Source organism: Sphaeramia orbicularis, chromosome 3, assembly GCF_902148855.1.
Source record: "Sphaeramia orbicularis chromosome 3, fSphaOr1.1, whole genome shotgun sequence".
NCBI lineage: Eukaryota > Metazoa > Chordata > Actinopteri > Kurtiformes > Apogonidae > Sphaeramia > Sphaeramia orbicularis.
In genome coordinates, this window is record NC_043959.1 from 16,400,899 (window position 1) to 16,423,440 (window position 22,542).

The 22,542-nt window shown below is 37.5% G+C and overlaps 1 protein-coding gene across 1 annotated transcript; it reads left to right on the forward strand.

The window, feature by feature from the left end:
* Positions 1-993: 993 nt before the first annotated feature.
* LOC115438548 (histone-binding protein RBBP7) lies at positions 994-20,206 on the forward strand. The gene is made up of 12 exons (XM_030162220.1): positions 994-1,154; positions 3,662-3,806; positions 4,907-5,052; positions 8,752-8,928; positions 9,023-9,138; positions 10,345-10,505; positions 10,619-10,745; positions 14,095-14,172; positions 14,968-15,044; positions 15,775-15,832; positions 16,787-16,897; positions 19,215-20,206. Exons 1-12 carry the CDS (start codon positions 1,139-1,141, stop codon positions 19,281-19,283), a joined length of 1,281 nt encoding a protein of 426 aa, XP_030018080.1. The 5' UTR covers positions 994-1,138; the 3' UTR covers positions 19,284-20,206.
* Positions 20,207-22,542: the final 2,336 nt, after the last annotated feature.

A 22,542-nucleotide genomic window follows, 5' to 3' on the forward strand; every position in this document is an offset into this window, starting at 1 on the left:
GGACATTCCATAAAAATGTAAGAAAATGCATGTGAAAAAATTGTTGCATTATGATGTTTCCAATACAGGCAGTTATTTAATAAAAAATAGCCCAAACTTGACCTTTCCAGGGTCTTGGGAGGTTAAATATCTTCTTAATAAAACCATATCTAAAAAAAAAATTGAAAATGCATTTCAACTTTAGCCTAATTTTGAGGAATAAAATCAATCTTTAAAAAAATAGATACTTTTTTTTCATAATTCATGCATAAAAGGGTTAGTAAAATAATAAAAATTGAAATTAATCAATGACTGGAAATGAAGAGAGGCAAGTGACAAAGGAGAACACAAGGGCCAGAGGGTGTTACTCGGAAAAGAACCTAAAAAGGACCCCTAAGTCTACAATTACATCAACTTTAAAACAAGTATTTAGGTAGAATTACTATTCACCCAGAGAGTGACTAGATATATGTGTAGATATTTAGATTTTGTATTAAACCTTTATTAATTTTTAATACTTTAATGAAGCTGTTTATGTTATGGAGGAATCTGAAGAACTGAACCTAAAGAATATGATATTTACCATTAGTGTGATTAGACTAAGAAAATTAAAGGTTTATTACAGCATTCAAATGTAGTTATTATTTCCCTTGGAGATATTGAAATGTGTTTTTTGATTTTGTTAAAATAACTATCTCCAGTTCCCTCCAACACATGCTAGATGAGGCACAGTCACTGTAAAAAAAAAAAGTGCAAAATTGTTTCTGGTTTTTCATTTTTACAGAAGGTACAATTTGAGGAAGGAACTGCAGGAGTAGATGTGATGTAAAATATGAAAAAAAAATCTCTAATTTTTTTGGAGATACAAAATTGAAAGGGATTAAGCCACGATAGACGCTAATTTCTATTATTAAACTTTGAATTCCAAATAGATATGCGTTTAGAGTTTCTGCGCAGCTCTGACGCAGTCTTGGCTCTCGTCGGGAGTCTTAGGTGAACGCATGCGCAGTGTGTCCGGACTGATTCCGCGCTGAAAAGGAAGAATCCAGGTCTAGCTGTGATTCAACAGCTAAAGCGACTGGACAAACACAGTTTAGAACAACAACGAAAACGAGTTGCTTTGCTTCCGAGCATCGTGGCACTGCGCCGAAGCGGGAACATGGCTGATAAAGAGGGTAGGTGAAGTAGACGGAGCTTTTAAAAAGATGGCCCGGTTTCCTCGTGTGCCACGGCCGGCGGTGTTAGCATAACACAGAGTTAGCATCGGCTAAGCTCCATCAGATCAGGAGGGTTAAAGCATTCAAGCAGCCTGGTGACCCCAAAACCTGACCCACTGTACATAGTCTGTTTCAACTTAGTCAACTATTCACCTAGGTATAAATATGAGGGGATTTAGCCTCAGTCTGTGGGTCTCATGTGTTATTAGCTCCGTTACATTAGAGACACTGTTAGAACTGCAGGATGAGCGGAAATTTAAACATTAGATCCATGAAGGCTGGGCTGTCAAAGTCAGCTTAGTCCAGGTTCTACAGTCAGACCAATATGGTCTAAAGTAGGCCAGACCTGTAAAATAATAACCTGTGAATAATGACAACTTTTCCTCTTTGTTTTAGTGCAATAAACAACATTAAATTATGGAAAGATTTCCATTTACAGACTCTCACAAAAAATATCTGAAAAAACTGAAATTTTGTAAGAAAAATAAGTGCAATTTTAACAATATTATGCTTCAACTCATCATTTCTACATGTACATTACACACAATGTTACACAAACATGTGGTAACAGGCAGAATATTAAAATGCTGGAGTTTGGAACGAAAATAAGAACAATGTCTACAATATTATATCGCAGCTTCTTTTTAACACAACGTACAGATCACAGTGGATCTACAAATACACAAAACATTTAATAACAGGCAGAATATTGGTACAGTTACACAGAATTTTCTTCAGACATTTCAGGTTGTTCATATTTGTTTGGGTTATTCACATTTTATTGTTAGAAGATAGTTTGGAAATGTAAACATTTTAATAGCGTAGTGTTATGTTTTTCACATTAAATCAAGAAGTAAATTTGTAGTTGTCAATTATTTGTAGATTATGTTATTTTACTAGATTACATTGGTCTGTATGTGAAACCTGAACTACAACCAGTTGGACATACTGTACCTTAAGTGTAATTTTTACACTGTACAAATTCATCCTGTGGGGCGGATTGGAACCTTTGGTGGGCTGGTTTTGGCCCACAGGCCAATGTTTGACACCCTTGTATTAAACCAAAGTATTAAACCTTAAGGTTAAAAATGTCAGTTTAATTATAGAAATATAAGACCTTAAAAGTCATTAATAAGTCTTACATTAGAATCTGTTTGGTCTCGATGACCAGAAACATCTGGTCCAACTTGAATGTGACTTAACTTGGACTAACTATGGATGCACCGATCCAACTTTTTCAGTTCTGATGCTGATGCTAGGGCCTTGTGTATTGGTTGATACCCGATACCAGTCTGATATCATTGTTGATTTAAGAAGCGCCAAGTCTTACCTGGAGCAGTGTTTCCTGTGGAATTGATCTCTTGGTATGCAGGTCGGTCAGTTTCTGTCCTACTTACTCAATAAGTACCCCACGTGTACCTCACAATTTTGTCTACTGCACTGACATCGGCCATTAAGTGTCCATAAGTATCTGTCCCATACACCCCTCTCTCTCTGTCTCTCTCTCTCTCTGTCTCTCTCTCTCTCTCTCTCTTCTTTAAAGAGGTACTCATAAGCCGTACAGACATGTGGTTGCAGGCCCCAATGGTGGGTGTGCCACGGCAAAACCTTACCAGTGGAAACGTTGCTGGTGGGGTAAGTGGGCCCAGTTGTAGGGGGGGGGCAGTGCCCCCTTAAACAAACATCCTGCCCCCTCAAATTAAAGTTTCCAAAGGTAGGGAAAAGGAAAATGAGCAGCACAATAGCGGGAGGCTTAGAGGAATTAGTAAAGTGTTTTAAGCGTCACTTTCACTTTGTACGATCATATGGTCTGCGTGTACTCATTGTGAGCTATGGCACGGACCCAATCTGTAAGACCCAACAATCGGTCTTACAGATTGGTTGCTTTTACTGATTCCCAATCCAGCTAAAATATTGATATCAAGAGCCGACATCTGATCCTAATATCGGATTGGTGCAACCCTAGGGCTAACTATTTTAATCTGTTTTATTATAGATTTCTTAATGTGAATCAAGCTCTTGTACATCAAGCTTCACTTTTTGTGTTTGTTAAAATTAGGGCTGTGAGTAAAAAAACACCTGATAATTATTGCCATATGTTATGTTAACTGTCATTGTTGTCATATACATTTGTCTTTTGTCCTGTTTGCGTATGTTATCAGCTTAAAGACAGAATGTTTATGTCCTTTTGTTCAATGTGATTCTACTGATGCATCATTTAATGTTTTTATCATTATACTAGTTTTGAACGCTGTGCCTTGTTTGTGATATATTGAGCAGATTAACAAGTTTTCATCATTTTCAGATCAATATCAAACATTTAAAGCCAGAAATAATCCCCTGGTTTCTCCAGTTTTCATTCAGGATCAAACGTCTGCATTTTGAAACTAGGAACAGATACTAATTTGGCATCTGATAAGTATTAAGTAATTCATGTTATGTTTTTTTTTTTTTCCCTGCTGAAGTATATGATGATGCTGTGGAGGAAAGGGTCATCAATGAGGAGTACAAGATCTGGAAGAAAAACACACCATTCCTGTATGATCTGGTGATGACCCATGCACTGGAGTGGCCCAGTCTGACGGTCCAGTGGCTTCCAGACGTCACCAGGTAACATTAAACCGGTGAAATCTGCTTTACAGCAGCATGAAGCAGAGGTTATAGTGTTCAGGGTACTCAGTTATTATTTTAGGATAGTTTTATTTTATGTCGACTTGGGCTTTTTAAGACATTTTAGGGTAAAGTGACTTAACAGAACACCTACTACTGCATCTAAAAATGGGATCACACACAAAACATGTTACGATGATGTAAAGGTCAGATAAATATGACCTGGGTTAGTGTATCTGTTGGTAATTGGATTTTCTTTTCAGAAACAAAAGAAAAACTAGTGGTTAATTGGTTTTCATTTTAAAATGCAAGAATTAAGATTGAATTTCAAGGCATTTTTCTTTTTCAGTGTTAAAACAGATAAACCAAATTTAAAAAACAGATTGATTTTCGTTTTCTCTTTCAAAAAACAAAAAAGAAAGTGCCTACCTGACAGAAATGGAAAACTGACCAAAAACACCTGTTTTTTCATTTTTTAGACTGGATGTTGTTCTTTTCAAGGAAAGAGCGCTAATGCCGGTCACAAAGATTCTTATGAACAATGGGTTTGTACAAATCTTCCAGTTTGTACAAAATCTGAAGTTCACAGACATTCATGGAGGGAGCATGTCTACGATGTCCAGATTTTGTACAAACTGGAAGATTCGTACAAATCCATTGTTCGTAAGAATCTTTGTGACCGGCATTAGCGCTCTTTCCTTGAAAATGACAACATCCGATCCCTGGAAAAGAAAAACGCCTTGAAATTCAATTTTAATTCCTCTATTTTAAAATGAAAATCAATTAACCACTAGTTTTTCTTTTGTTTCCCAAAAGAAAATCCAATTACCGAAAGATACACTGACTGACCTGGCCGTTCAGACGAAAGTTGTATTGAGAAATATCAGATACGTATTGGCTTTAGGACCACATGTGAAAGTGGTCTGGGTCAGATTAGTGCTGTTCAAACTGTCTTCAACAGATCAGATGCAGGTCACATATGGACACATTTACCTGAGTCTGAATGGTGCCTTAGAGTCCTGCTGTGAACTGTCCTGCTGTGAACTCTGCGCTACTGGAAGTGACTAGAACGTCATCTTATTTGTGTTGTTCCTCCACAGACCAGAGGGGAAGGACTACGCGGTGCACAGGCTGGTTCTGGGGACCCATACGTCAGATGAGCAGAACCACCTGGTCATTGCCAGCGTCCAGGTACCAAACGACGATGCTCAGTTTGATGCCTCCCACTACGACAGCGAGAAAGGAGGTAAATATTAGGACACTGCTGCTGCTTATTTAGTTTATACTGTTTTTACCACGGTGCCTTTTACAGTTCTTTTATATACACAATGTACATATTGTAGTGTGGGATATTTTACCTTGTTATTTTTGTATTTAATTTGCACCTTAGTTGAGAACTACCTGCCTAAATTTTGGTATGTACATATTTTACTATTTATTTATTTAGTTCCAGGACAGTGTGTATTGGCATTAGTTGCTAAGAATAAGATGCACGCACCAGATTTAGCAGAAAAGCTAATTTCCATCTGTTGTCTGGGACAAACGACTAACATAATAAAACATCACGTGGATTACGAGGTATTAATATACTGAAAGAAAACCGTTAAACAATGGCAGATATTGGAAAATATGCTCAAGCTGAACGTTTACAGCCAAATACATAAAAAGAGGCTTACATTCTAAAAGTATAATAACATTTTCCTAGAATAACAATAAAATATGAAATAAAGAAGAGAGCGAAGAGAAAAAAGAGGAATAAATAAATAAATAAATAAATAAATAAATAAATAAATAAATAGGCTAATCATACAATAGCAATGACATAATGACAGTTAAAATTCTTGAATCTTAAAGTAGTACAAACATGGATCCAGTTCAGATATATCTGAATATTTAGGTCTTATCGTATGTCTGTGTAAGGTCATGTGATTCCAACACATTTTGAAAGTCACTCAGGTTGGTTTATATTATTTTAGATACTGATCAGCTTTGTAGGTTGAAAGAATAACCTGTTTGTTTATTTGCGTGTTTGTGTAAAGCTCACACTGTGTCCTTGTGTCTTCCAGCAGGTACGTTGCAGACTTCCCTGTTGACCCACTGCTCCTTTGGTGACCTGTTAGAGGTAGTGGGAGCATGTTTGTTTGACCTCTGCACATTTTAAGGTACAGTCCAAGTCTAACAACTCAGACAGGAGGACTTAAACGAGTTTAGCATTAGCCTCATAGCACAAAACACAAATGGACCAAAGTCTGTGGACCCGTTGAATCCAGGTGTCTCTTTTGTAACAGGAGTCTGGGATCCAAAACAAAAATGACTAATGTCAGAATCAGAGGTTGCACTAGACATTTTTATTGTCCGTCATTTTGACAGACAGGGTTGTAAAAATTCCGTCATAACATATTATTATCCGTCATTTAAATTTAAAATTTTTTTAGTGATAATGACATATATTTAGTAGTATTTAATGTTCAAAAACATCTCAATGATGCAGCAACTGTAGTTGCTGCTGGCTGATAAACCAACGTAATATTACAACTCGCATAATTATATACGCCACTTTTAATTGGTGTGTTATCTGTAGACATTCTAAACTTTCCTTGTGTTTGTTCATGCAGTGTTAAATCCCATGCACTGAGGGTTAGGGTTCGGGTTATGTGAACCACAGATCTGGGCACAAATTGACATGCCATCAAATAACACATGAAAGGTAGAAAATGCGTACATATAGCACACCAAATGATATAAGAACTGGCGTATTCCTTGCTTGTCCATCATCCTTCACCACATCAGTCCCACGTGCGTGTGCGTATGGTGTGAGTGGTCGAGCAAGGTGGGGGAGCGGCAGTTTTGAGTATGAGTGTGTAAGAGGGACAGAAGGAAAAAAGTGTACTAACATCGATATACTGTGCATAAAATAAAAGCTGCTGTCTGAGAGCAAGGACCCCAGTCTGCTGTCTTCCACTACTGGTAGGGGAGTTAACCCTGACATCAGCCCTGGAGGAAATCTGCCCTGTGCTCGCTGACTATGGTCGGACGAGCCGAGCAGGAAAGGTTAACAGTAGATTACCCTCAGTATTTTAATCTGTCAAAATGGCGGACAGCCTACAGAATTTTCTGTCATTTAAAAAAAAAAAAATCCGTCAATGACGGAATATTTTCGGTTAACACGATCTCTGGTCAGAATGTAGTTTTATAGCCGATGGCCAATATCTACAGCCGATATTTAAGGCTGATTTAAATTTTTTTTTTTAAAGCACACTGACCGTAAAATACAATTGAAACACTCAGATAATTAAGATTTTTTTTTGCAGCGATATAAATGAAAGAAGTGGTGCCAGGCACAACAAGCCCCGCCTCTCAAACATCTTATAGCTTATTTTGGCATCGATCCAGTTGATGTCATCATATCAATTGCCTCCACATATTGTCGGCTTCCTGATAAAACCTGCTAAGTGACATTTTTGGTTGGGAATAAAAACCTGCTATCTCCCCTATTATAGCTTCAAATTTCAGTCTCCTGTGAAAGTTGTTTACATTCCATCATAAGTACCAACATTAAAGGAACAGATATTTTTTGTCATATTTCATAGTTTCCTGTTATTAAAACAGTTTTGTGTTTCTCCTGTAAAATTTGCCTAAAGTCACATAGCAGGTTTTATCAGGAAGCCGATGATATGTGCCAAGTATGAGGTAAAGGGAAACAAAATTGATGTTTTTATAGACATTTGAAATTTCAGTCATTATCAGTAAATGGGGAAAAAAAAGATTTAAAATTTTGAACAATGGGAACTTTGACCTACTTTTCCCAAAATGTAATGACATCTGTTCCAGGTCACTGGCAATCTATAAACCCAATTAAGTATGAATTCAACCAATAGTTTTGCTGCTAAAGTGTAAACAAACAAACCAAACCAAAAAGAATAGCCCTTGCCTCCCCTTTGGGTGGGGGGGGGTTGGGTAATTATTAATACACGTACACATAGTGCTGCCCACACAGGTGCCTGATCAAATATCTGATAACATTTTTACTACTGATCAAATATGGGCTTCCAAAAAAATATTTAGGCCAATGGCAGATATTGAAAAAAAATTTATGCATCAGCCGGACAATATGTTGGTGCAATATATATGCGATGTTACTATACTGTGTTGAGTTTTCTTATTATTTTCTTCAGTCATGTTAGTTATGATGTGATGGTGTCTTACTGATACATATAAATTTTTATTTACTTTATTACTTTTCTTTTTCCCTATGTTCAGTCCGAATTTCAGTCCTCCTCAGTGAAATATAAGCCTTAGAATACACATATATTAAGGATGAAGTTGACCTGGGTGGGTTAATCTAATTAAATATTTGGATTACAGTGTTAGTATTTTGCAGGATGCATGTCATGAACACTGAGGCTGTAGATGAGGGTGTATGGAATGATCACTTATTAATACTGCAGATAACATTCATATCTTCATAATGTCGTCTGTTTTCTCCCTTTGGCAGTGTTGTTTACAGTGTTTACATTTTCAGCTGGGGTATTGTTTATGTACCTTTTCTCAATATTTGCACATATTTCAGACTGTTCATGTCTGACAGTTTGAACAATTACTCATACATTGTACTTTTATGTAAATACATATTTATTTACTTAATGGTAGTAGTTTATATGTGATCCTCATTCTCTTTTCCATGTCATTCTTAAATACCGCTTTGTTTTGTTTATTTTAGTTTCCTAGTTGAATTATTCTATTTTTTTTTTTTTATATATACATAAATTCTTTTGGACAGAAAAGTCAGATTTTCCTTGTACAGGAAAACGTTCTTTACTGTACACATGACAATAAAAGCCTTTGAATCTCCCAGTGATGGTAACATGTAAAATATAGTCTAAGTTTTCAGTTATTATAAGTGTATTTTCTACCCTTTATGTACTTACATGTGTTTGTCTGTTGTCAGAATTTGGAGGATTTGGGTCAGTAAGTGGGAAAATAGAAATTGAGATCAAGATTAACCATGAGGGCGAGGTGAACCGAGCCCGTTACATGCCCCAGAACCCCTACATCATTGCCACCAAGACCCCCACCTCCGACGTGCTGGTCTTCGACTACACTAAACACCCGTCTAAGCCCGGTGAGGTTACTAAGGTTCACGTAGTCATGACCATGTCAACATGTGTTCGCTGTCATAGTGATTGTGAATGGAGTGTGTGTTTGTGTGTTTTCAGATCCCAGTGGAGAGTGTAGCCCCGACCTGCGACTGAAAGGCCACCAGAAAGAAGGCTACGGCCTGTCCTGGAACCCCAACCTCAGCGGGAACCTGCTCAGCGCCTCTGACGACCACGTAAGTGACGCAAACCCAAACGGAACTAAAGGAAAGACAGCGGCGATGCATGGTGATTTATTATATAGTTCTCTTCATATTCATAACTGTTTAACTCAAACACAAATGGACCAACAGTCTGTGGACCCGTTGAATCCAGGTGTTTCTTTTCTAACAGGGGTCTGGGATCCAAAACAGTACTGACTAATGTCAGAATATAGTTTTATATTATGGGATAAATATCAGATTGATTATTAATATTGATGTTTCTGTGTCAGATTATCATGAACAGGACATCTGACAGCTGGAGATGTGATGTGTGGAACCTCATTTCACTGACAAAAACATCCATAATCTGCTGCTTTTACAAATACTGCATCTCTGTCTGCCCCGTCTACCTCTCTGCATATAGATTTACATACACACACAGTCATGGAAAAAATGATTAGCCCATCCCTTGTTTTCTTCAGTTTCTTGTTCATTTTAATGCCTGGTCCAACTTAAGGTCCATTTGTTTGGACAAATATAATGATACCGACAAAAATGGCTCATAGTAGTTTAATTTCAGAGCTGATATCTATCCATTTAACATGTGTTCTTGATAATAACCAAAATCACTTCAGTTCTTCCATCAATATCTATGTCATTGTACTGACAAAAACAGTGCTTTCAGAGATTCCATGTTTTCTTTTCTGTCTGTTTTAGTCACATGACACACACAGGAGTTAGTACTGCATTGAATAACCATTGTTTTTGATGACTTGATGGTGTAATGATTTTTTCTGCGACTGTACGTTTACAGATAAAATACAACTATCAATGAATTATACTAACCAGAAAAAAGCAGATAAAAATAGTGGGGAAAAAGGCAGGAATTCACAACAAGAATTCACCACAAAAACACTGCTAAAATGCTGCTAAAACTAATGAGTGTCTCTCTTTGACCACAACGCTCCAGTCTGTTACTCTGTGCTCCGCCCACTTCCACCCCTCCCCCACAGGTAATGCGGACCTCTACCGTAAAGTGTTACATAGTGTTGGAAAGCTCAGAATCCCAGGTTTCGGATGTCGTTTGCATTTTTAGGAGTTATGGTCCTTCGAATGCTATAAAGTACAAAATCATCATCCTCTAAAAAGGGTTAAAGAACTAAACTGACATGATGACGAATGCACAGTGAGGGTGTGACGTGACTAAAACTGAAGGTTGTTCTCCTTGTTCTCCTGTAGACCATCTGCCTATGGGACATCGGGGCTGGGCCAAAGGAGGGGAAGATTGTCGATGCCAAGACCATCTTCACTGGACACACGGCGGTGGTGGAAGACGTTTCCTGGCATTTGCTTCATGAATCCCTGTTTGGCTCCGTTGCCGACGACCAGAAACTCATGATGTAAGAGGCTCATACAGACGCCATGTTTTAGTCTGGTGAATATGAGTAATACAGCTACCAGCTGACAAGCTCCATTTAATGTTTTTATGTGTTTTCATGTGTTTGTCCACCAGCTGGGACACACGGTCCAATAATACATCCAAAGCCAGCCACGCCGTCGACGCCCACACCGCTGAGGTCAACTGTCTGAGCTTCAACCCCTACAGCGAGTTCATTCTGGCCACTGGTTCTGCTGATAAGGTACAGAACACACACCAGCTCGGACCTCTGAGGGTTCTAAGGGATAGACGTTATAAAAACAGCTGGAGTGACTAAGATTAAGACATTTTATAGATGAGGGGCGTCAAACTCAGGCGAGTTCAGGGACCGCTAGAGGGCCAGACCAGTAAAATAAAATAGAATACTAACCTATAAATAATGTCAACTCCAAACTTTTCCCTGTTTTAGAGTGAAAGAAATAAAATGGCATTATGAAAATGTTTACATCCATCCAATTTAACTGAGGCGGACCAGGAAAATAATAACATAATAGCCTATAATTAATGACAACTCTATATTTTTCTCTATTTTTAGTGCAAAAAAGTTAATTTAATCATGAAAATATTACAAACTATCTCTTCACATAAAATGTGAATAACCTGAACAATCTTCTTCTCTGAAACTACTGGTCGGATTCATTTCTAATTTTATCTGTTTCTTTGTTGGGACAGTGTCTACAAAGGTTGGTCACAGTTTTGAGAAATGTAGGATTTTTGTAAATATTCTAACTGTTCTTTTCCTTCGACTGGTCCATATGTTGATGGTTTATAACATGTAAATGGTTCCAGATATCAGTCTCGTTCCTATTGATCACTGATAGAAGTCATATATGGACTGTGATTGGATGAGTTCAGTTCTCCTCCAGTGAAAGTCCCGCCCACTTCTATAGTTAGGTTAATGTGCATCCAGACCACAGGACTGGAACATAGAACAGAACCTGACAACCTCACACATTCAACTGGTTCTGATCCACATAGAACAGACAATGATCCACATAGATGGACAGGGACGCTGGAGACTATATTTTTTTTAGATTAAGTTTTATTTTTACTCACACATTTATATGTTTTACTGTAATAACAGTCATTCTTTCATATGATCGTTGGCTTCTTGGTTTTCGGTGTTTTACATCTAAATGTTTGTCTATTGAATTTATTTAAATGAACAGATCTGTGTTTATTAAGTGGCTGGGTGGCTCATTCCCTGCTGTGTACTGTACAGGGTGACCCAAAAAAAAGTTTACACTGCCAAAATACAACTTAAATGCCATGTTTATTCAGCTTAGAATTAGAATTTAACCACAAATCATACATTATTGTAAAGAGCATGTACAGTAGATTCTACTTTTCAATGTGTCCTCCCTTAAGTGTCACAACAGCCTCCAGGCACCTGCGGAATGCTTGACAGGTCTTCTTTAAGTAGGATGCTGTCATCTTTTCCCAAGATCTAACAATGGACCTCTCCAAGGCTGCCACAGAAGGGTGTGGCTTCTTACAGGCACTGTCCTCCACAGTTGCCCATATGCTATAATCCAGGGGATTAAGATCTGGACTCTGGGGTGGCCACATATCCTTGGACCAGAATGCCTGAAAGTTGGCATCCAACCATTCCTGAGTCCTTTTGGAGGTGTGTGCTGGTGCACCGTCCTGCTGGAACACATAATTCCCATCCGGGTAGTTGGCAAGGATCCATGGCTTGACTTTATCATTCATAATATCCAGATATTTGTTCGTGTTGATGCGCACTCCTGAAGGAATGAACACTGGAGGCATCTTCTTTCCATCTGATGACATGAGGCCAAAAACCATGACAGAAGCTGGGTGTTTTGTAGTGTTGGCATACTTGACATTATCAGGGACATCTGAAGGATCACCTCCAATCCATCGGTCATTTCTGCGGTTGAGGATTGCATCCGCAGTAAAAATCTTTTCATCTGAGAACAAGATCGCACAACCTGCTGCAGCATGCTTGACATCTTTCAACAACACCTTGGACCGACTGACCCGACTTTCTTGTTGAGCCTCAGTAAGCAGTGGAACCTTTACTCTGGCCCTGGACTTAATGTTCAGATCATTCTTGATGAGCCATTGCATTGATGAGCGGCTCCCATCAAGCTCACGTGCCATCTTTCTCATGGACCTCACAGGATTTGTCTTAATGGGCCGTTTGACCTTGTCAATCAAGTTTTTGGTCCGCACAGATCGGGGACGACCAGACCCAGGTTTTCGTGAGGCTGTTCCAGTATCTTTCAGCTTCTTTTTAATTTTGTAGACTGCACATCTGGATACTCCCAGCTGTGCTGCAATCTCAGTAGGTGTCAGACCGGCACGCAGCAATTCAGGTACAGCTAAAGTTTTCTTCATTTTCAACAGAAGCACATGAATTGGAGAGAAGAAAAATTACCAGCTGCATTGAGTGACCTTAACTCTTTCGGTGCCAGACAGTTAAGGGGCTAATAAGCCTTAAAAGTGCCACAGATTTTGGCCGTTTTTCAGTATTTCGCATCGTTTTTATAATATTTGAAGAATCCTGCAGGAAACCGCTCGGTAACATCCGACCGATTGCTAATTAGATTCAAAACGCACCGGACGCAGCCGATTCATTATTGATCGTAATTTGCATAATTCATAATAATAATAATAATAATAATAATAATAATAATAATAATAATCTTTATTTATATAGCACTTGTCATACATTAAAAACTGTAGCACAAAGTGCTTTACATATGAGTTTAAAAATCAGTACCGCCCCCCACCCACACCCACCCACTCACCCGCACACACACACACACACACACACATACACACACATATACATGCAAACCCACAAGCTCACACATACTTAAGAAGACTGACTGAGCACGGGTAGACCAGAACAAAAATGTACAAGTAAAAGTAAAACATCAATTTAGGAGGCGCTGTCTCAGGGAGCCATCCGCACCAGGAGGCAGCCGCCGACCCCGGCGACCAGGCACCAGCGACACAGCCCCGCAGCCCAACTAGTGGGAGAGGGCCAACTGGGACCCCCACCCACCAGAAAGGAGCGGACCCCAGTGAGAGAAGGCGCCACAGCCCCGGAGTCCACAGCCGCCCCCCGGCATGGAGGGCTCCCTCTGATGAAACACCGGAGAATAAGAAACATTAAAAAGATATAAAAATATTATTCGGTCGCGTGACCTCAAATTCCCGTCTGATTGGTCTCAAAAGGGGGACACAGAAAGAACGTCATCGAAATGTGAGAAAGAAATGGGGGTGGATGGTTTGTTTGTACACAAATATGGCGTGTTCTCCAAAGCTGATCTGATCGGCCCGTGGCACTTTAAAGGTTGTATTCGTAAAGCCGATTTAATCGGCCCATGGCACTGAAAGAGTTAATGAATCACTGAAGCATGACAACCTATTTAGATATGCTTCAATGGCTTTTAAACAAACAGTCAACTGAGTGTAAACTTTTTTTTGGGTCACCCTGTAGTAATAAATATCCTCAACTGATGATGTCTGCTTTTGGTTTGAAGGTTAAATACAAAAGTGTCTTCTGTTTCTCACAGACTGTTGCATTGTGGGATCTGAGGAACCTCAAACTGAAGCTCCACTCCTTCGAGTCTCACAAAGATGAAATTTTCCAGGTAAGAAATTGGACAGTTCTGACTTTTTACAGTATTTGAAAATATGCTGTTGATTTATTTTTTCCACCACAGCTTTCTGTAGTGTTTGCTGCACTTAAAAAGCTATTTTCTATCTAGTAAAACCTAACAGCAACCATGATGATTTAACCCTTCGTTGTAAGAGTGTCTGGACCTACACTCTTCCATAAATGAGTCAAAATGACCTGGGTTACAATCAGTGTGTTTTTATGGCACTTTTATCATTTTGTCATGTTAAAAATAATCATTTGTATCACATTTAGTCCCTAAAAAAAATAATTTCATATTGAGAAATTTGATATTATTCATTTTTTAAAAATATTTTTAACAATTTTGAAATGTTTTTTTATATATATTTTGAAAAGCAAAATATGTACAGTATATAATATATAACAGCAATAGAAGAACAACATCCATTCAGTGAGTGTGTCCTTTGGTTTGACTGTCGAATGGATCAAAGGTTCAGATGTTTTATTATATGTTCTGTCATAAATGAATGTGGGTCATTTGGACCCAAATATGGCAGGTTGAGGCAGTAAAACAAAAACTACAATTACATAACATCTATAAAAGGTAAATTAAAAATTGAAATGGCATGACATCAGTGACATGTTTTTTGAGGAATACCTGGAATATGAAATAATAACACCTTTTAATTTCAGTGATTCCACTAGAACCCCTGAGCGGTCATTTGGGGCCACTTATGCCTCTGAGGGTTAAACATATCTCTGTTTGAGTCGCTGCTGACCTGCTGTTGTTCTACTGAATGTTCAACAGGTCCAATGGTCTCCTCATAATGAGACCATCCTGGCCTCCAGTGGCACCGACCGGCGCCTCAATGTCTGGGATCTCAGGTACAGCCTGCTCATAAAAAATATAAAACAGAATCTCAGACACTGATGAGTGTTTTAACATAGACACGTGCCTGTTACTGATCAGATGGATGGAAACAGCGGGAATTTCATCATGGATACATTTACTGTATGTACAGAGTGTCCATTAAGTCTGTTTACACTCTAACAAAGTCATTACAAAAGCAAATGAATTGACAAATCTGTGGAAATTATTACAAAATGCAAAGTAGATTTTGAAGAATGAACATGGACTGAAAATGGACCAATGATCTGACTGCACATGATCCCACAACATGATTAAAAACACACATAGAACTAATCTGATTAACACATTTGATCAACTGCTTTTATAATAAATGTTTTAAATTGTAAACAGACTTTATGGACAAACTACATTTCCTGTGACGTCCCCTTTGACAGTTCTATCATTAGGAAACCTGAGTGTTTTCATTTGTTTAATAGTCATTTATTTTAACATACTGGATATCCACAACACAACCTTAAGTCTCCAGATATATGATCTATACTTCTAATCATGTCATGACCAAACAGTGACTGGTTACAAAGACTCAGGTTCAACCTTCGAACGAGAATGTGAGATTAGTGTATAAATCCATTTTGTTTTAATATTGATCTTTGTGTGTTTATAAAGTGGAACTGAGACATATGACCTAACAACAGATGTGTTGTTTTAATTTAAATGAAGTGACTTAAACGTTTGTGTTTTTAGTAAAATCGGGGAGGAGCAGTCGGCAGAGGACGCTGAGGACGGACCCCCAGAGCTGCTGGTAAATAAGATCACAGTCTGATATAGATTATAGATTCTATCCATAATGGGCTCTTCCTTTGATCAAGGTCTTTTTATTTTCAATTTTCAAATGTAGAACAAGAAACATTAAACTTGAATATGAAACTGTTGGATGAAGTTTCTATTCAACAAACCCCAAACACCTTCTGAACTCTGAGTTCAAGCTGCTTCGTTCCCATAGTCATTAGCATTTAAAAGAACACTTTATTATTTATAGTAATTTATAATTACTAGATTAGATTAAATTATATAGAACTTTATTAATCCTTTGGGCAGAGCCTCAGCACCGAATATACACACAGAAATACCACAAGAAAATAAAACAATAAAAACAAAAATGGTATTGGAAAAAAACAGGCAATTACACATTAAAAAGAACTAATAGAAACAACAAGAAGCAAAGTAGTAATAATAATAAAATAGCATATTATGCTTTATGTATGTATATTATATATATATATATATATATATATATATATATATATAAATGTGTGTATGTGTAGTTTAATAATTACAGGATAGAAGTTATAATAAAGTGATAGCAGAAATAATCAAAACCACGATATACAAGTAATATAAGTATGTTAATAATAATAATGATGATAATGGGTAAGTGAACTACTGTATTTGAGTTGTCTGACCTCTGTATTTTTTTTTTTGTTTTTAATTTAACCAGGAAAAAAGATCCAATTGAGATTAAGAACCTCTTTTCCAAGGGAGTTCTGGCCAAGAGGCAGCATGAAATATAGCACACAGTTACAACATACAATAATTTACAAGACAATTTATTTATGAGTTGTTCTGTTGTGTTTAGTTGGTGTTTTCCTGCTGCTTTCACAGACTCTGGGATCATGAAGTGTCTTTATCTCTGGTGGTAGTTTATGTATGTGTGTAACATCCACTTGTGTAACGTCCACCTTCTCGTCTCCGTCAGTTCATCCACGGTGGACACACAGCCAAGATCTCTGACTTCTCCTGGAACCCCAATGAACCCTGGGTAATCTGTTCAGTGTCCGAGGACAACATCATGCAGGTGTGGCAGATGGTGAGTACAGCCACGGAATGGTTCTACACACCTGGAGGAACGTGTGTGTGTGTGTGTGTGTGTTAGAACCAGGACTGTGTTTATATACAGGGTTTATTCAGCCTTTGAATGGACACAACATACATTTAATGCACAAAGACTTGATGAATATTTACCATCACTGTTTGATAACAACTGTTTTCTTTTTTTGTTTTATAAATCTCTTTATTAAACTGTCGTTTATAAAACACATTCACTCTCATACATACATTTATTTAAGGTGAAAGTTACTCTCAAGGCAATCTTATTATATACTGTTAATTGCCTGTGTTTTGTTGATAATGGCAATAAAGTAAAAACAAAAAAACACATTCACAAATAAATACCACAGTAAACATCAACAAGAGGATCATATGACCTGACATCCCTGTCAGTCACATCAGTTCAGTATTCAAACATCTGCAGCATCAAAGACAGACATGTTTGATCTAATATTTACAGCCCCCCCTCAGTAAAAGTCTGGTGTTTTCTACCTGTAAATGTTTCATTATATTTTATAATAAAGTCTAACAGGTGGGGGTGGGGGGTCCATTTGAACAGATTCAGTCTAGTCACGTCACAGAAAGTATCGTATTAACATGAGTGAAAGTTCAGCAGTCGCTCTAACAGCTGTTTTCTACCTGAACTATATTTATCATTTTACCTCGAGGAAATGAGGATGTTTTATTGGTCAGAATACTCCCACGGTGGTGTACAGAACACACAAAAGGCTTCTACACGTTTTTATTAATGATATGATGTTAAATAATTTGAAAGTAGGGGTAAATACATGTATTTTTGTGTTTTATAGTTGTATGAGTATATAAAAATACAAATGACATGAAAAACAAAACTAAAGAGATGTGTTAGAACATGTTTTGTAATTTTTTGGAACAAAAACAGGGTGTTGAAACCTTAAAGAGTCTTAAATGTGATTTTCCTCAAATTAAAGCCTTAATTCTCCTTAAAACTGATAATTACTCCTTAAATCTGACACTTAAGGGCCTTTAAAAGTTCTACAGAATAGTGTATTAAAAATTCACAATCAGATTAAGTGTGCTAAATGTTCCGTATTTTAATCTGATTAATTAATAATACATTTTATTTTATTTTATATTATTGAAAACTAATGACCAAAGTGCTGGCTTGCTGATGTTTTCCAAGTATATGATGGTGTGTTCTTCCACATACAGGGTGGGGAAGCAAAATTTACAATATTTTGAGGCAGGGATTGAAAGACAGTATATGACCAGTTAGTTTATTGAAAGTCATGAGAATTTATTTGCCACAAGAAAATTTACATAATAGAAAATGTTTTTATTCTATGTGTCCACCTTCTTTTTCAATAACTGCCTTCACACGCTTCCTGAAACTTGCGCAAGTGTTCCTCAAATATTCAGGTGACAACTTCTCCCATTCTTCTTTAATAGTATCTTTCAGAAAGTCGACATTGCTGTGTGATGTTCTATTGGTAGCATGTTCTAAAACGCCCCAAATAGCATAATCCAGAGGGTTTAGATCTGGGCTAGAAGGTGGCCATAAACATGATTCCCAAAAATTGCTAAAGTTGGATTTGTTGCTGTTGTCAACAAGTGTTTTGGTGTTCTTGTGTAAGATTTTAACTTCAAATCATATTTTACTGCATTTCTAACGGTCTTGTTGTCTACCTCAAGTTCAATTGCCATTTTTCTCATGGATTTGGTTGGATCCTTTAGGATTTTGGATTTGAGAGCTTTAATAAAAGCTTTGGTATGTTTTTTGTTGCTTCCTCCACTTCCAGACTTTCTCGTAATAGTTTTGCTCATAGTCATTCTCTTCTTTCCATTATAAACAGTCTTTATGGACACTCCAACTATTTTTGAAATCTCCTTTGGTGTGACGAGTGCATTCAGCAAATCACACACTCTTTGACGTTTGCTTTCCTGATTACTCATATGGGCAAAAGTTTCTGAAACGGTATGGATAATAGTGTTAGGTATGATTATGACATCAATATATGTTTGGTTTCAAAACAATTGACGTAGTGCCTGCTGAGAAAAAACAACTAAATGTTCATTGTAAATTTTGCTTTCCCACCCTGTATATGTTGGTTTATGTATTTGACCTGTAGACCAGTGAATATTAGACCGGTTACTACTCTTATTTATGTGAATTTAATGTCTGAAATTTGACCAAAGATGCCTTTAAAAGTGACTTAAAACGTCATAAATTTGTCTTCCTCCTCAAACCTGTAGAAATCCTTAAAACCAAGCCGAGGTGTTTATACCAGTGTCTGAATGTTTGAACGTTCTGGTTCCAGGCGGAGAACATTTACAACGACGAGGAGCCGGACACCCCCGCATCAGAGCTGGAGGCCCAGGGATCGTAACCAGGCTCTGCATGGGTCCTCCTGACTCCACCCCCTTCCCTCCTCCATCGCCCTCCCACAAACCCAGCCCCCGCCCAGCCTGCCGTTTCCCTCACCGGCTTAATCTCAAGTGCAAAATGACAGATCTGCGCTCCGTGGACGAACAAACCCAGCGGAGAGTGGACGCCACGGACTCATCTACGCTAACAGCGGGCTTCGGTCTGATCTGAGTAACCCTTCACTAAGGCCCAGGTACCCAAACGCACTTAAAGCACTTGGAAGAGTCCCCCCCAGAGGTTCACAGTGGATGGGGGCAGATCTTTCACCTGCTCAGGTGAGAGTGTCTCCAGTGTTTGGGCAAAGGGAGTGTTTTTAAAGGCTCGTAGAGCGCATACCCGTTTATGTGCACAATTCCAAAGGGCTCATGTACGGAAACACCAAGTGTTCTGTTCCATTTTTAATGTAATATTAGTCAGAAACCACTAGATATTTGACTTCCCTCCTGACATTCTCATAGATTTCGATTCCCAGACAGTGAGACACAGATGACCTGAGCACTGATCTGCTTCTGCCATGTGTCAGCAGTTCAAACATGACCACATTGGTTTGACTCCAGGGAAGCTCCATCACATGTTTTTTTTCTAACCTGATTAACTCTTTGTTTTTTTGTCCAAACACATTTAGCAGACATGTCACGGGCGTCCTTAGAGGAAACATTCCCTGCTGTGTTTCCCTCTTTTGTCATTGTTTTTGAGGTTCTTTCAGGTACAAAATCTCTTCAGTATTTAGTTTGAGTGAAAGGTGTGGGACTAAATTAGTGCACTTAAGGGAAACACAGGTATCTTTTCCTCTCCCCCTTTTCTGTTGTTACATAATGTGAAATTGTCATGTTTTGTTTCTTGCATCACAAATTGCAATAAAATTTTTTTAACTGTTCAAAATCAGGTTTTGGTTTGGTTGTTCTTTGTCATTTCATCAGTGTATCTGGATTCTTTTCTGAAACTGGTCCCTAAAACAGGGCAGAGGGCCTAAACAAATCAGATGTAGACAAATGTTCTGAAGCAGGTTTGGAAGCACTTTGGGTCTATTTTAAAAAATAAATATTTACTGCGATAAAAGAGAAACTATTTGTTTGATGTGCTCATACAAAAATCTGCATGTAACACGATAAAAAGGACATGGAAATTACTCTAGTATTTTTTTAAAACATCTTTTTATTCTCTCACAGGTGCATTTTGGGAATTGAAGAAAACATTTGAGGCAGAGTGTTTCACAAAAATGACAGCTGTTGTAAAATCGTCTGCGATTTATTTGTGTTTAAATATTCAGGTTCTGCATGTAACACCAGTGGACACGATGGGTTCCACACCAAACCTGGAATGAGACTGAGTTTGATGAAAAACCCACATGTGTGGATTAGAAAAAAACACTAGGATTGACACATTTAACACAGTGTCTTTATTTATAATCCACAGAAGATCATTTACACACGTTTTCACATCTAATGCACTGACACCTAGGGAGATTTAATGTCCATATTTGGGTCCCATTTTTGGACCCAATATTTGATTAAAAGTTCATTAATTGTGGGATGGCTCAGAGTAAGAGGATAATTTTTGTGCATTTATCTGAGGTCATTATTACGTCCATCCTGGGGGGAAATATGTCTGCATTTACCTTTTATTATTAGGTCTAAAAAGGTGGAAAAGTGACAGATACTAAAATAAACCCAGTTTCATGGACAGATCCATATTTAGACTGAGGACAAATTTCTAAACATTAAATATTTCAGTTGTTTATAAAGGTTTGATGTTTTGTCTTTTATCTGAGGTTTTTTAATCAGAGATGACCATGTTGAGATGTGAGGCTGAAACTTCAACTAACAAACTAACGCTAATACTTGAATTAGGTGCATTAACATACAAACAGGTTTAGAATAAAGTAAACTTTGTGATGCTTTGGGCTGCATTACATGACTAATACATTTCTGGCTGGCATTCATTTCTCACTGACAAATTAAACACTTGGAGCTCTACAGTTTCTCAAGGGAAAAACTGTGACAAACTGAAGAAAAAAATGTATTAAAAGAACTATTAGGACTCCCTTCTCAGGAAATGTCCTAATGGAATAACTATCAAGTCAAAAAGCTGCATTTTTTTTTTTTTTTTACCTCCATCAGGAGGTATTATGATCACTTTGCTTTGTGTGTTAATTTGTTTGTTTGTTTGTTAGCAACTTTACGGGAAAACTATTCCAACCATCTTTACCAAATTGTACCCACAGATAGGCCTAGGCCCTGGGACCAACCCATTAAATTTTGGGCCTAGTAGGCCAAAGTTCAAGGTCACAAAATCTCAAATTTTCCTATTTCATCATTAAGCAATTTTCGAAAATTCCTAAAAAATTCAAAACTACTCCAATTAGCTTCCAATTTGATACACCTGTAGCTTATAACAATATCTTGTATCTTGCACAAAATTGTCCACATCCACTGTGGAATGTGGACTCTGTGGACATTTCAATTTAACATTGAAAATCCTATGTACGACACATTTTTCAGTATAACTCAACAAATATTGATTGGAATTTAATATAATTTGACATACATGTGACTGGTACCAAGCTTCAACTTTTTCTGCTGTATGGAACAACCTTGAAACCGTTTAATTTAAAAAGAAATAGTCGACCCATACATGCACACTGTTCGGGGTGCTTGGCGGAGGTTTGTGTTCTCTGAACACTTGTGTTTTTTTGTAACTCACTTTTTTGTTTCACCCATTAAACATTTTCCAGTGATACAACAGGACAGAATTAAAAGAAAATGTATCAATAAAAATATGAAAATCAAATGTTAAAAAAAGATAAAACAGCAACTAAAAAAAAAATTCACAAAAACACACTCACAAAAAAGCTGAATTTTGATCAATAAAGCAATAAACTAATGGAAACGTTTCATTTGACTTAGTGAAATGGTTATGATCGTAATTATGACACAGTTTAGTTATTGACCTGAAGCGACAAAACTCCCATTTTAATTAGTTTTTGGTTGTGTAACATACAAACCACTGCTGTTTTATGTTTTAGAATATAATCACATTATTTTATACTCATCAGATGGCTCAGCCTTCATACCATAAAATATGGGAATACTAGTACTTAGTTATATTAATTAGTAGTAATTTGTTAATGTTACTCAGTTCTCCGTGACATGTTCCCTTACTGTGTTTTCCAGAGAATTCCAGAGGAACATTAAGGGCTTTGAAGACCACTAAGTGGGAAA

Coding starts and splice junctions, on each gene's coding strand:
- LOC115438548 (XM_030162220.1), top strand. Junction 5,053..8,751: donor CTACGACAGCGAGAAAGGAG/GTAAATATTAGG, acceptor TTTGTCTGTTGT/CAGAATTTGGAGGATTTGGG. Junction 10,506..10,618: donor GACGACCAGAAACTCATGAT/GTAAGAGGCTCA, acceptor TTTGTCCACCAG/CTGGGACACACGGTCCAATA.